The sequence below is a fragment of the Vanessa cardui genome, chromosome 30 (genome assembly GCF_905220365.1).
Source record: "Vanessa cardui chromosome 30, ilVanCard2.1, whole genome shotgun sequence".
Classification (NCBI taxonomy): domain Eukaryota; kingdom Metazoa; phylum Arthropoda; class Insecta; order Lepidoptera; family Nymphalidae; genus Vanessa; species Vanessa cardui.
In genome coordinates this window covers 5,387,001-5,403,609 of record NC_061152.1, presented here as the reverse complement: position 1 = coordinate 5,403,609, position 16,609 = coordinate 5,387,001, and the positions used below count along the sequence as shown (strand labels likewise).

General features: G+C 34.0%; 1 protein-coding gene across 1 annotated transcript; it reads right to left on the bottom strand.

Moving 5' to 3' along the window:
* Positions 1–697: 697 nt before the first annotated feature.
* Positions 698–13,155, bottom strand: LOC124542079 (zinc finger protein 91-like). The gene is made up of 3 exons (XM_047120012.1): positions 12,843–13,155; positions 11,461–11,598; positions 698–10,447 (listed from the first exon to the last, which is right to left on the bottom strand). The coding sequence occupies exons 2-3, from the start codon at positions 11,570–11,572 to the stop codon at positions 5,130–5,132; spliced, it is 5,430 nt and encodes a 1,809-aa protein (XP_046975968.1). The 5' UTR covers positions 11,573–11,598; positions 12,843–13,155; the 3' UTR covers positions 698–5,129.
* Positions 13,156–16,609: the final 3,454 nt, after the last annotated feature.

Genomic DNA, 16,609 nt, shown 5'->3' with positions numbered 1-16,609 from the left:
AAAACAAAGTCGTTTCCCGCTGTCTGGCTGTCCCTGTGAATATCTAAAATGAAGCATCTTTAATTAAGCAACGGATTTTGATGCAGTTTTTTTTACTAGATGCTTCTTGCAATTACTTACATTGTGCATTTACCTCACCTTAAATAAAATGTGCATTTAATATAGGTCAATGTGGCCCTTACAGCATGTAATTTAAATTAATATTTTTGAAGATATTACAGATTTAAAATGAAAGGACATCACGGTTTGTATTGTCTAACAAAAAGCTGTGAGCGTTGTAAGACATTCTGTAGTATATTTAGCCTTGCACCGGTGCGAACTCGGGTCGGGTCGCTAGTTTTACTTATATCAGATATTTATTAACATAAGAATTAACAACATTAAATGCTCAAATACATAAACATATGAACTGAAACTAGTTACTGTATATATCTTGACCGCGTGCAATGGTGGCAAGAATGCCAGCAGCATTTCCCCGTTGAATCGCAATTCCGATCCTCTGGGCAAAAAACGAAGCAGCCCTCCTGTCACCAGAGGATTTTTATTTTACTTTTTTATTTTTAGATAAACTTGGATATTTTAAAACTTCATATCGGATTTCAATACGATTACCATAAACAAAAATTTTGAGAGCTAGTATAACACATAACATTGAAACTACAAAACAAATTCAACATTTTTTTTATTCAAATGCAACTTTAAAAAGAGTATTCTTACATCTTAATCCTAAGCCTTACAAATACATGACAAAAAAAAAACATTAAAAAAATTACCAACTAGAACATTGAAATCTTTTATTTAATTTACACATGCAATTACATAAAATTTATTAATCTATTAAGGCATTTATTTCTGAGATAATTAAAATTATAATTATTCATAGATCTCGGTGACATATACGTATATCATATTGGTACAGACGTCTCTTTCTAACCCTATACGTCAGAATGAGAAAGATATATATTTTTTTAAATTATTTAATAAAATCGTGTTTTTAATGTTGAGAGTCGTAGAGGAAGGACTAAAATCGCAATGGAAAAGTAACTTTGAGAGGCAAGTTCAGCTAGGGTCTCGGAAAAACTTTAGATTTTTACTAGAAAAGTCCAGTAGGACACAAAATAGTATGAGCTAAACAAATCTTCACCCATCCGTAGGCAGGTCCAGTGATTAGTCAGGAGGCTTTAAAGATACCGTCATTTTATTGAAACAAATATAAATATGCCCAACAGAGAATGAATGGTGAATGTGTGTTGATACATATCACAGAATCAATATTGATAACTATATGGAAAATTTTAATCAAGATAAAGGAAAAGTGACATATTGAATGGAGTTTACTAATTATACAATATTGATGCATTAACAACCTTGGGAACTAAGATTTCACGTCTCTTGTACAGTCTGGGTAAGAAAAGGTTCGTCACCTTAAGATCTATTTTCGTGTGCTCAGTGTGAGCGATAATCTGCTTTACCGATCGAGAGTGACATGTTGCGTCGCAATTTGATGTGTAGATCCAAAACGTACTAAGAATCTAAGACTTGATAAAGGAATGAATTTGAAAAGTGACGAAGGTTTGCTTTCCCTGACTGTACATGATTAAAAAAAGGGTTAAAAAAAAGTATATCATGGCTCATTGGATTTTCTGGTAAGACCAATTCAGTCATTTCTCATTAACAACATACTGTGAACACTGCAACACAAAATTCCTTACAAATATAGCTTGTTCAGACTACATGACGTACTCTTGCAAAATAGTCGAAAGTATTGGTTTTATTTAAAACTAGCTCTTATGTATCAGATTCGATAGGTATTAAATTAAAAAAAAAAGGAAAATATAGGTAATATACAAATAATTAATAGCTTATAGCCATCTAAGGATGATTCTACGTTTTCAGTCTCCTCGGAATGAGATTACTAAATATGTCGGTATATATTTAGTAGTTATATTCATACAAATATGTATGCATATGTAGAACACAACATGATGATGGATAACGAATAGTTTTTCGTTAATGCTTATTAGATAAGTCAAGAGGGCGACATAATAACCACCCATAGTGATCGATGATACGGCAATAATTTTGAAACTTAAACTTTGTCTTGCTCGTTCCTGTGGTCAAGCAGATAATTCACATTTAAAACTGGAACACAACATTACTGTTGCTTATTGGTAGAATAAGTCATGATTGGTTGATACTTTGCACAAATGTACCAACAGGTCAACAATGACGTCATAACTGTCACGATCGCAAACAAATCTAAACTAATATACGTTTCAACTGCTCAATCGATCATTATGATATTTTGCATTCACATTGTCAACTACGGAAAAGGACCTTTCGTCCTTAACACCACCCTAACACCAAAAAGGACAAAAACAAGCTATATTTATAGGACTATCAATGAAATACCATAGCAAGACTAAATATGCTTTAACATAATTAAAATTGTACAACAACTTATTCTTAGAAACGCATTACACGTTCTCTTAATTGGCGTTTATTATGCTGCAATACATCTTCAAAACATTTCGACAGAGCAGACAAGGGGTAGGTATTACTTTTAGATCTCCAGCACTATTCCATAAGAACTCACTTCACGATTCGTGAAACAGTGATAAGTGACTTTTTCGATAAGAATTAAAGTCAATGTCGGATATAGGTATAGGGCAGGTTGATCGATTTGGCGGTATAGGCAACTACTTAGGTCTCCACCCCTATTCTGGTAAGTTAATGAATACGAAATAAGGTTCAAAATTGCATTGTTTATAAAATTGTTGAAGCCATATAATTTTCCATTTGAATAGAGATGGTATATTTATAATTATGAAAGAAAATAAACCGTTTTAGTAAGTGGTCCTTAAATATGCCTCGCCTAGATGCCCAATAAGGTTAATCCATCCCTGTGCATATCACTTTTCACTTACGATAGTGAGAAAATTTGCGACAAATTTCGAATTAGCTGTTACAGAATAGTTGCTCTGCCCTGTCTGTATAAGCACTAGCGCGCACTGGTGATTTTTGTCACGGTGACTGTTTCGTCACTCTTGTCAAGTCCGTGAATATGTGCAGACACAAATGTCACCCAATTGTCACGTCGTAACGTGCGCGCACTTCCATACATATTCATGGACTCGACAAAAGTGACGAAACAGATACCGTGACAAAAGTTACCAGTGCGCGCTAGTTCTAAGACCACAACAACACAGTCATCATTGTCATTTAATATTTAACGAATTTTAAAATGAAACCATCTTATCAACATAGTCATATCGACATTGTCGTGTATATTTCTTATAAATTAAATAATTAATAATCAAATTAATATAAAACAACACATACTAAAAAAATGCATCACATTTTTGACGTAAATGATTAACTGACGCTCATATTTTAGATAACTAAAGTATAATCTACGAGCTCTCTCACAGTTCGTTTCGAGAGAGAGAGACAACAATAAAAGCGATCGAACATAATAAACCTATCTTGTCGCATTCATATCACGTGGTACACCTCGTAGAAAACAAAATGGCACAATTTCAATTTTGTTTTTGGCACTTGTTTCAGCATTTTATTCTGACTATTGAGACATAATTATTATTAAAACGAATATATACTAATATCATAAATGTGATAGTTACTCTGCCTATCTTCTCCCTTTACTACCAAACCACTGAACCGAGTTTAACGATATTTGGTATGCAGCAAATTTAAACTCCAAGGAAGGACGACTACTTTTTTGCCTAACACATGACAATGGACGGGCAACGACTGGTTATTATTTAATTTAATAACCCAGCTGGGAGTCAATTATAAATTCTAACGGTCATTATACTTTCCTCTATCTAGAATGATCCAATTTCAAAAATTCCTCACAATAATTAAACCCGACTTAATCGCAACTGACCGATTAGAGTTATTTAAATCGATCACAATACGAAAACAGTCATGCTTCGATATTTAGTAGTAGTAGTAGATTAGGTGTCCTGGGCTATCTCATATGGCACTCAAGATTATAAGTGATGTTTAAATGGTTATTAAGTGTTACGAGAGTAACCTTAGCCTTAGGTCGATCTTGATCTATGATATTCACTATTATTTTGAGATGAAATGACGAAGGTCGACGAAACTGATCCAAATTTTGGGTGAAATTGAATTGTAAATAAGCAGTACCATATACTATAGCTTAGTTATTAGCAATTCACATGAAATACGTAAATCTAAGAATTGTCTATCTCTTTCCAACTTGCATTGAAGTAGGCTACATCTTTCTTTCTGATATGATTGTATAGAATAGTTCAATACATTTTTGGGTTCTGATATAATTTATAATGGTAACATAAATGATGTCTAAGAAAGTGTTACCTATTGTGACTAAAATGCGACAAGATGCAGGAATCTAAACATAATTTTTACAATCAAATGAGACATTTTATTGTATTGCATAACCTAATTACAAAACCAATATACATAAAGCTCATAGAAGCGACGCGTTTCAGACAAGGTTTCGGTATATTTTACACGACAGAAAAAAATGGTCTGACAGTTTTGCTATTATAGAAATAAATCGCAAGTACATTTAGTATCAAATTGAGTGTGAATTCGATAAATATCGTCGACAAAAATGTGTAAAATGTTCTTCAAATCAAATTTCCGATGATTTGGTTATCACTCCAAACATTTTAATGTTCGAGGGCCAAATCACTTATTCCTACGACTAAGAAAAGCTTGAATCGAGAAGTTAAACACCTTCTGTATTTCTCACAATCCTTTTAGTCCACACTTTTAAACTTAACACTAAAAAAATATCGTTTTTCAATCAAAAATATACTAATTTAGTTTTCATATATCTTTTACGTTTTAAAACAAAGTTTAGAAAGTTCTAGAAACGATATAAGTCTTGTATTTTCTGTTCTTTCTTAACAGTCATACTACGTAAGATTTCTTTTAAACTTCACTGGATTACAGTGCTTACGAAATTCTAAATCTCGTGCAGTCTTATTTGATCTACCGGCTGTATAAGCACATTGTGTCATCACAATATAACTCTGAAGATTTATATTATTTATATTTAATGAATCACAATCGATAGAGGTATATCTAACAGCGATCAAATAATATTTCTAATCTCAAGATATATCCGACGAAATTAAAGAGGTACTCTTAACTTCTAACATATTTTCTGCTTCTGAACTAGGCGCTGTTACGATCTCGACATCATTACCATCTTTATTTACTTCTGCATCATTACTTGGACTGTCGTCATTCGAAATGGCGTCATCGAGATAATTCGCTTTAGATTCCGTAATAGAGCCAGTCGAATCAACTGTGCTCTCGTCTTTTTCATTTTTCTCATCTTCCGTATCGAAATGCGTCGTCGTCGTAACTAGTTTCGATTTCAATCTGTCAGCTGCGGAATACGTATCAACTTTGATTTTTCCATCATTAATATGGTATTCTTCGACGATCAATTCGTCTATACTGAAAGTCTTTTCTCTGTGGCCTTTCATGTGACTTCCGAGATATTCGCATAGAAATTGCAAATCGCATAGTTTACAAGCTATGTACTCTGTTGGGTCTAGTGATACGTGATTAGTCACGTGATCTTGACATGCATCCGCGAACGTAAAGTAAACGTCACATCCGCTACATTTGTACAGCTTGTTTACTGTTTTATTTGTTTGTTGGAAATTTGTCGCAGCTTTAACTTCTTCAGTAACAACTGATTGAATAACATTCACGTTCGCTTCAGCATCATCAACGGACTTATCTATTACTTTTGGACTAGCTGTTTTACGAATTTGTGTTGTGGTATAATCTGGATAGTGGTGCAGTTTAAGATGACGCGTTAATGAATTCTGCGTGAATATTAAATCACACTGGGGGCACTTGAATTTTTTTTCGTTATGACGACCTTCGTATACATGACGATTAAGCGTCCTTCTATGTAAGAAATTTAGGTTACAGATCTCGCATTTGTAAATTTCTTCAATAAGACTATTACTAGGTGAACTTTGCACTGTCTTTTCTGAGCAAGACGCATTTAGTTTAATATTTTTCTTGGGAATTTCAACTTCGATACAGCTTTGTCTTTTAACAGTTACTTTTTTATCATCAGTTTCATCCAATTCAGGATCACAGTCGATATCGACTAATTCATTATTCGTTTCATTATTCAATCCTTTGTTAACACTTCTATTTACTTCGAATTCTAAACGATCAGAGGGTAACGATTTCCTTTCATAATGAGTAATCGATAAGTCGTCTGCATCGTGGTGAAGTTTAATATGACGCGTCAATGAATTTTGAGTGAATATCAATTTACATTTTGGACAATTGAATTTCCTTTCATTGTGACGACCTTCGTTGATATGGCGTTCCAATGTTCTCTTATGTAAAAAGTTCAGATTACATATTTCACAATTGTAAATTTCATCAATGAAATTTGTCACCGCTTTTTCTGAAACAGTACTCAGTTTTATATATTTATTGGGTATTTCTTCGTCGACACAAGTTTTCCTTTTGATAGCTCGTTTATCTTCAGCATCGGATTCATCCACATCATTTACATGATCGACAATATTAACTATTTTATTCGATTGATCTTTTAAAGCTTTAGTCAAACTCATATCGACTACGTCGAGCATTATGAGATCAGATAGACCTAAATGTCTGTCATGGTGGATTAATTTATGCCTCGGACAACTGTGACATGACATCAAAAGATTACAAACATCACATTTCACAGGCTTCAAAACAATGATGTGATCGCTTTTGACGTGATTAAACATGGCTCTGAATGATGTAAAGTGTATACCACACTTGTTACAACGATATAAAGACTTGGTATCGTCATATTTATCCCCATCTTTGGCGTCTATGGTGACGATAAATAATTTACCGCCTCGTGGGCCACATCTTTGCAAATTCTTGTGCATATTTATCATTGATTGATGGAAAATAAGTCCACATGAGTCACATTTGACGCCGTAATTGTCCGTCGAACAGGTGGTCAAGTGTTCCAGTAAGGCGGAAGGCGTTACAAAAAGCAAATTGCATTCTTTACATTTAAAGTTTCTCACGTGTGCGTATCTCAGGAATACCGGATCGTTTTCCTCGGTTCTTGGTTTGTTTTTAGTAAATTTCGTATTCCTCGAAATCACTGTTGCTTTTCTATATTTTGCAATCGTCAAATGAGTTGCTGGTTTTGGTTTTTGTGGGTATTTTTTCAGTACATCTTTGCTCTTGAACGTTTTTATAAGTACATTACTCTTCGTGAAATGCTTATCTTCGTGGAATTTCTCGTGGATTTGCATGCGAGAACAATGGAATGGCATTTCGCATAACCGACATACTTTCTGGTAGTTATCACTGATGCATATGTGCCTTTTTATATTCATTTCTCTATGCAAACATACGGAACAGTCTGAGCACTGATACAGGACCACCTGGTCTTCCTTGCGGCGTTCTCTTTCAATTTTGCCATTTTTAAATAGAAAAACGTTGATATTGTATTTAGTGAGCTTAAATTTATCATGATACATTAGGTGTTTGTTCATATGCGACGATCTGAACCACAGATGACATTTCGTGCACTGTTTCTTCTGCTTGTTTGTACTGCAGAAATGTTTCACGACGTTACTTCTGAAAACGCACACTCCACACTTTTTGCATTTATAGAAATTGTGTACTTTTGACAGATCGGCCTTTTTGTATTTGGAACGAACTAAGAACTTGGGCTGATTCTTGCCTTCCTTTGACGTTTTCTTGGCCATGTAAGTGTGATATTCGACGTGTCTTTTGTACTTTGATTTGTTTATAAGTTTACCACAATGCTGACACCGAATAAACTTGAGACTCTCAGGATTCATCTTCGATCTCAACGAATCATTTACATACAGATCTTTCTCATCATTGAAAGCGATAATTCTGAACGTTTTATTTGTGATCAAATGCTTTTCGTGCAAATAGCAGTGATTATTCAGAGAGGTTTTCGTTGAAAAACTTAAGTGGCACATTGAGCAATTAAATTTGATCGGATTAACGCAATTCAAACTATTCTGGGCATGTTCGGCGACTGCGTTACAATCAACGATGATTTTACATACAACGCATTGATAAATCGTCAAATCAATCGGCCCATCAACCAACAAATCCATTCGTACACTCCTCGTGTGTTTATATTTGCTTTTATTTAAAATCTGATCAACTTGCTCCTTCGCTAATCCTTTAAATATGTCAAACCAATCGTCAGTTAGAAGTGCATCGTAGTTGTATCGAAGAATTTTGAAGGAACTTTTAGTGACACTGTTCGCTAAATGCAATTGTTTATGTTTCTCGTAACACGTGCTGACAATTTGTATATCGCATATCGAACAACGATTTATAGTGATATTGTAGCTTTCCATGTTACAAAAGTGGTTCTGACTATGCTCGACTACTTCGTCGTAATCGTCGAGAATCGTGTCGCAGATTTCACAGAGGTAGAGAATATTCCAGACGATTTTTAGAGATTCGTATTTCTTTATCAATTCCGGTATATTCTCGGTGAAGACTTGCTTCTTCGCGCCGCAATATTCGTGAAATGGAACGTGTAGCTTATACGCGAGGTCACTGAACTTTTCACCGCAATAAACACATATCTTAGCTTCCTCGACGTCACACACGTGGCTCTTGAGAGCCATACCACTGAAGAACTTCACGTTACAATTGGAACACTTCTTGAAATCTGGAAACGGTGGGTTGATTTTCTTCAAACTCTGCGTGTTCTTGAAAGTGAGATCACGAAGTTTTAGGTGGGGGAATTTCTTGTGCTCCTTTTTATGCGTCTGAAAGCTCTTGGTCGAAAATTTGAGACCACACAACTTGCAAATACGTTTCATGAGATCCGTGTTGCATTTCCCAATGTTATGTTTGTCTGGTAACTTATTCACCTTCATGAAACACTGGCATGTGGGGCAGTAGTAGTAGAACTTCTCCTTCTTCATCTGACGTGGCTCTTTCTTAACACGACTTAACGCCATCACTTCGGGTTTCACCGTTGTCAATTGATCGGCGCTGACGAAATCAACGACGACAAACTGTTCCGAACCCAACTCATTGTGTATTCTTTTATGTTTCGTAATCGCATGCTCGTGTACACGAAAATTGCATAAATTACACTGCACTGAATTGCTCCCCATACAGCCGTTTATGTGGTATTTCAGCAGAGTTCTCTCATCGAAGCAAATTTTACAGGATACACACCGACACACTAGTTTGTTCAGAGTATCGTCTTCAATCGTTATAACTTTGAACCGATCGCTCGATTTATGCTGGGTGGTATGACTTTGACGATCGACCAGTTTGAATGAACGTCGACATTTCTTACACTTCCACTCCCCCTTTTTAAGCACACAGCGTTTCGTGTGTTCGACTGCAACGATACACGATACAAAGTGCAGTTGGCATTTATTGCATTTGAACAAAGTCGATTTTGGTATTGGTCGTCGATTTAAGTCAATCTTTTGAGGCGAAATTTTCTTGGGCGACATTGGTTCCAATTTTATCTGACGATTGATGACGTCATTCGGTTTACTTGTATGCTGCGCGGCCCGGTGGATCTTCTCCGAATAGGCAGACGGAAATGTTATATTACAAGGAAGACACTTGAACTTATCGTTTTCAACTTGGTCCTCTGTTTTGTTATAGAACTCTGGATGGTGGTACAGTATGTGACCATTGTAACTCTTATTGTTTTTGAACTTCGCGACACAGAAGGCACACTTATAGTTCGTTATCACGCGCTCCGGTATATCAGCGAGCTCAGTACGGTGCTGATACGTCACGTGACTCAATAATTTATTCACATATTTAAAGTAGCACGAACAAATAGGACAGCGGAAACATTCAACGCTCGAATGTACCATTTTATGTATATTACACGACACTTCACTTTCGAACACTAGATCACAGAAGTCACATGCAAATTTCCTTGGCAACAATTCGTATGAGTGTTTCAGTAGAGCTATCTCATCTGGAAACACGACATTACAATGATTGCAGAGATTGTCGCTCGTTTCTTCCAAATCCGGTTCGAATTTCAATCTGGCAGAAATGGAACTTTTGCTTGTACTCTTAATCGCCTTGTTATTCCTGACTGCTATAAGGAACGAGTGCGCTGTCATTTTGTGGGAGTCGAGCGCATTCTCGGTGGGAAATAAAATCTGGCAGCTATGACAGTAACAGGGATTGTTTGCCAGTAGAATACCCCAGTCTTCCAACACCACAAAAGTTTCCAGAAGTTTTGGCACAGTTTCTTCATCGTCTGACGACGAGTCGGACGCACAAGGTTTTGATCCGAGGATTATTCTGTTCTGATATAAATTAGGGATTTCGTCCTCGAGGTCCTCAGGGTCGGTTTCATACTGGAGCACCCCGTAGTTCTCATTATCGAAATCAATATTTTCTGAAAACATATATTCACGAATTTAAAAGGGATTGTTATTTACACTACCAAAGAAGTTAAATAAGTAAGCTTTGCTAATTATTGTTTGGGATATTATGTTAAGGAATGACTACTGTAAAAGTTCCTTTAGTCCAGTTTCTAGTTTTGGTACCAAATAGATTTATTAATAATGTTTAATGTTATCAATTGGATCCAATGTCAATCCAATATCATTCGAACCTGTCTATACAGGAGGTTATCACCTTTCTATACTAATACTTTTTTTGTATAACAATCTTGTAAGCTATTATAAAAATAAGATTATATTATAAAATATGGCAAAGAAATGGCTCTTATGACATTATTTGGCACTGTAAGAAATATTAATTGGACAACATTATCAACACTCCATGCATCTTGGAGAGTATTATGGTATATACATATTTAGCACAATGGCAATAAATATACACTTGGTGGTAGGGCTTTGTGCAAGCCCGTCTGGGTAGGTACCACCCACTCAACAGTTATTCTACCGCCAAATAACAGTACTCAGTATTGTTGTGTTCCGGTTTGAAGGGTGAGTGAGCCATTGTAACTACAGGCACAGGCGACAAAACATCTTAGTTCCCATGGATTGACGATGTAAGGAATAATTAATATTTCTTACAGCTTCATTGTCTATGGGTGATGGTGACCACTTAGCATCAGGTGGCCTATATACTCGTCTGCCAACCAATACTATAAAAAAAACACCAATTTAGAGAATGCATTAAGGCCTTACCCTCAAGTATATATAAAATAATTAAGTAAACTAGTTAATAATGCCAGTACCAAAAGTATAATAAATGTTAAGTCTCTCGAATTTCCTACCCCTTAGAAGGAATCTAATAACTTAGGCTAGTCATAAGGGGCCTATTTATGTGTGAGGGGAAAGTAAATAATTATTTCAAATACATATCAAAAGTAGTGATAAGTTGATTAGAGAACAATGATTACAAATAGATAAATTAATATTAGCCATAACAAATCATTACCTTCCTCATAGTCAATCACTTCAGTCTTGATATTTGTTATATCCGGAAAGATATTCTTGATATGTGGATTGTCTAAGACATCATGTTCCTCTATATCTATATCATCAGCCATGGTGACAGCTGAAGTCTAGATTTGTGCTGGAAAGTAAAAAATATCAATCAAAAACTTAATTTGTATTGGTAACGGTAACCTTATGTGGTAGGATCTATGTTATCCTTTACGAGAAAGCTTTGAAACAGATTTTAAATATGGAATAAAGATAATTTAATTTTTTTCCTGTGGTTTTATATGTGTGGTAAATGTATTTTTTATTTAGCTTTATTTCTCCTGTTGAACTCAATCTCATTAAACCTGTAACATTGTCAAATTTCAGTGCAAAGCAGACAAGGGAAGCAGACATAACATCTTAGTATACAAAATTGGTAGTACATTCGCAATATAAGAATTAATAATCCTTAGGGCAGGCTTAAATAACATGTAAACACACCTAAGTAGAGAAAATAAGTAAAATGTAAATTACTAAGGCTAATTTCTAATTATTAGAAAATACTCCAAATATCTTTATATGTTGGTTGTTCATCGTGTAATGACTGTCAATCTTTAACTAAATCAAATAACAATATTTTTATTCAAGACCTTTATTAAACCTTTCAAGCCTCAAGCCTTTGCTAGTTTAGAATTTCCAGATACAGAAAAACCAGTATGAGAATCAATGATACACCTTTTCTAGACATCAAATTTTTTTTTATTGTACATTACAAACAATGACTTATTTTCTACATAAGAAATTGTTCAAGTTTACTTACAAATGCTGCGAATATAGCCTGTTTGTTAATAATAACTACACATTACTCTTATAAATTTACTTAGGATTATAGTTATAGTTCATAATTAATAACAGTTAAAGAAATATAAAAAAAATATTATGATATAATAAATAATACTGTTACATATGATAACATACGAAAATTTTTCCATATATATGCAATGATGCAACATACTTAATACAAGTTTTGTAAAATCTCTAGTAAAGCTAGTTAATTTTACATAAAGGACCAAAACTGTTTTTAAAGTTTTTATTGTTATTAATTTTTGTGTGATATAGAACACAATCGAAATTTAAATTAGCTTAGGAAGTATACGTTTTTACGTTTTGTCATGAGCGAAAGTTGTGCTTTAATAAATATAATTCGCCAAATAGTGACCATTACAACTACATAATAATATTGTTGAAATAAATTTAGTCACCGAAACGAATACTTCTAGGTAACAATCTTGACATTATTATATATAACGTATATTTATTACTATAACATAAGCTTTTTAATGTACTTTTAAAAAGCCTTATATAAATAATTTGTAAAATAATAACTTTACTTACGTGTACTATTTAATTCAATGACTTCTTCCCGATTTATAGTTATATACTTCTTTAATCTATACTATAAAAAAATAGGTATTAATAACAGATAGCGTTGTATAGGTAAATTCGTATTATTAACGCCTCTCATAAATGTTGCCTAACGGGAATGTTGATGTATGATAAAAACGTTGACGATTTTATGTTAAATATATTTTTTGTGGTTTCATTTGTAACATTATATCAAATCGACGATTAATTTACTTTAGAAATAGTTTGAAAACAATATTTTATATAAAATTGAGAAGTAATTCTTTGACGTATAAAGCTACAGTTTTTTATAACCTATTTCATGTTTTGATATGCATTCCAGCATATTAATACTTACGATCAGAAAATAGGAACGGAATACACTTATAACATTGCATGTATATTTTTACTTAATGTTACATTCAATGTTATTTTTTTATTATATTAAGAAAGGAATGGAGATAAATTAAATATTAATAAATATTATGTAATACTATTGAAAGTAAATTTTTCAATTACTTAATTTTGTAAAAACGAAACGTAATGCCTATCACTTGCATTCGTACAACTACGATTTGATTTTGACATACTAGAGCTTAGGATTTATTTATTTACCTACTTTTTTTAAATTCAATCTGGGATTTGTTCTACATAAGTACGTTAGTCCTAAGGATTTGATATAGTGAAAATAAATATGCATTTGATGACTACCTTTGTTAATTTAGCTATTTTGTAATTCATAGTATAAATCAATCAATTAACAGAAAAATTAAATGTTACATACATGTTGAAGATTTTACCGAGTCTGGCAAAATTTATGAAGCTTTTTTCTCAAACTAAATCCATCATTTCTGACGACCTCCGTGGTCGAGTGGTGTGTACACCGATTTTCAATGGGTACGCCACTCCGAGGTCCCGGGTTCGATTCCCGGCCGAGTCAATGTAGATTATTATTAGGTTTCTATGTTGTCTTGGGTTTGGTTGTTTATGGTACCGACGTTACTTCTGAGTTTCCATAACAAGTGCTTTAGCGACTTACTTTGGGATCTGAGTAATGTATGTGATGTTGTCTCATATATATATATATTATTTATATTTATTATAATCATTTTTCTAGAAATCTGTTGTCAAATCTTTTATAGTATACGTTGTTACCATAAAAGAGTTATTAATCCTGTCTAATCTGGTAATAATAGTTACAAGTTTATACATGCTTATTCCTGTTGTTATCAGTACGCACGTCATAATTACAGATTACATCTTTAATCTATTTGTATACAACACGATCAAATATAAATTGACAGGTAACAGTAATGATTTTACTTTTTAAATTGATGTCTCACTGAATCTTCTCGGCTTAAGTTATAATTATATACTTGGTGGTAGGGCTTTGTGCAAGCCCGTCTGGGTAGGTACCACCCACTTACCGGTTATTCTACCACCAAATAACAGTACTCAGTATTGTTGTGTTCCGGTTTGAAGGGTGAGTGAGCCAGTGTAACTAAAGGCACAAGGGACATAACATCTTAGTTCCCCAAGGTTGGTGGCACATTGACGATGTAAGGAATAGTTAATATTTCTTGCAGCGTCATTGTCTATGGGTGGCACATATGCTCGTCCGCCAACTTATACCATAAAAAAATGTATGTGCAGAACAGAAATCGTACAAATGTCGATTGCTACACCTCCATGTAGACGATTATAGGATTTTATTGTAGAAATACCTCAAATACACTATAAAACACACAAATATATGGCAAGTCATTTATATTTAAATGAGGAAGATATATGGGCCAAGAATATATACTGGGATCCTCCAGTAACTGACGCACCAGGACATTCTTTCCTTTCACACAACCTACTCAATACAGCTTTTTAATGTGTTGTACCATTCGTACCTCGGTTAGTCAGAGTCACACTGTAATGATACACAAAAGCATATTTTAATGTGATACTGTTTATGTATTTTGTTTTAAGCATTTAATATACGTAGTGGTCACCAAGGCTCATAAACAATTATTACATTAAGTTAAGAATTATTAACCAGTCCAGATGACCTGGTGGTTAGACCGCGTGCATCTTAACCGATGATTGCAGGTTCAAACCCAGGCAAATACCGCTGATTCATGTGCTTAATTTGTCTTTATAATTCATCTCGTGCTCAGCGGTGAAGGAAAACATCGTGAGGAAACCTGCATGTGACAAATTTCATTGAAGTTCTGCCACATGCGTATTCCACTAACCCGCATTGAAACAGCGTGGAGGAATATGTTCCAAACCTTCTTCTTAAAGGAAGAGGAGGAATTTATCCCAGCAGTGGGAATTTACAGGCTGTTGTTGTTGTTGTATTAACCATTCCTTATATCGCCAATGCGTCACCTACCTTGGGAGCTAAGATGTTATGTCCCTTGTGCCTGTAGTCGCACTGGCTTACTGACCCTTCAAACTGGAACACAACAATACAAGTACTGTGTGTGGGTGGGAGCTATCCAAAAGGACTTACAAAAAGCACTGAAAGATTAGCCGGAACAAACAGACAGACAGACAAAATTGTAATTTTAAATATAAAAATAGACATTCTAATTTTATTATATGTATTCTTGGTACAGTCGGTGCGTCAGCTTAAGTAATAAAGGAATTCAATAAAACACCAAGAATATGTACTGTCATTGTTTTTTATTATTATCTAATAATGCGCTTAAAAAAGTTTGTTTTTTTTTCTTTAAAATCGAAAGAAATAATTTATACAGATTAATACTTTTTTTTAAATCTTGAATACACAGCATTTTTCTTAGTTAGTAAAATACATTGATTTAATTTATTTAAACTCCAAATCACACACTTTAGTTACAAGCAAAATTTAAAACTTACATTTTCAATAACAATTAAAAAAACATTTATTCCAAATACATCGTTTGTTTTTCTCACTATTTAGTAGTTTACTCACATCTCAAATTTAAATAATTCAAGCGAACTTCCACAGATTATATAAATAGGTTCATTCGCTGACCATTCGACTTTTAAATTAATACGATTATTTTGATAATTTGAGACGCATAATTGATCTAATAAAACATGTACTTAATACGGACTATTATTGCATGCAGAGTTAGAAGTGTTTTTTTTTAAATTTCGAATATGACAAGGGTAAAGCTAAAATGAGCTTTAAGTTAATTCGAATAAAACACAAATTTCTTGGTATTCAATAACTATAGAAAAAAATAATTTACAAATTATATATTTTCTTAGTAGGACTTATTTTATAGGTATTCTTTTATCTAATATGTTAAGAAATAATCGCAAGACCTCCCGAACATCGAGCGCTACCAAGAATTACCATACCGTGAGAAATAATCACACCATGCATTCCTTGAAGCTACCACCTGTTGCCAGCGTCGCTGCTTTGTTTCGCAAGACCTCCCGAACATCGAGCGCTACCAAGAATCACCATACCGTGGGGACCATTCAGTGATTTACCGATTTCGTATATAAATATGTAATTCAGACTACAGAACTTCACTTTTTGTTCTAACATCGAACAGACTGTCACGTATATTATAAATTAGAAATAATTAATTGTTAAATTAAATTATTTAAATAAACGTATAAGTTAAATTCGTTCGGTTTCATTCTGCATCCTCAACGGCAGCCCTACGTAATTGGCGCAGTCGGTAGGATGCTCGCGGAACGTTTCGCGTAGAAGATTTCCGTAATCGCGTGAAGCCCCGCCGTAGCTTGTCTAGCTGCTGCATCCGTAG

Coding starts and splice junctions, on each gene's coding strand:
- LOC124542079 (XM_047120012.1), bottom strand. CDS start 11,572: ATGGCTGATGATATAGATATAGAGGAACATGATGTCTTAGACAATCCA. Junction 10,448..11,460: donor AGTGATTGACTATGAGGAAG/GTAATGATTTGT, acceptor ATATGTTTTCAG/AAAATATTGATTTCGATAAT.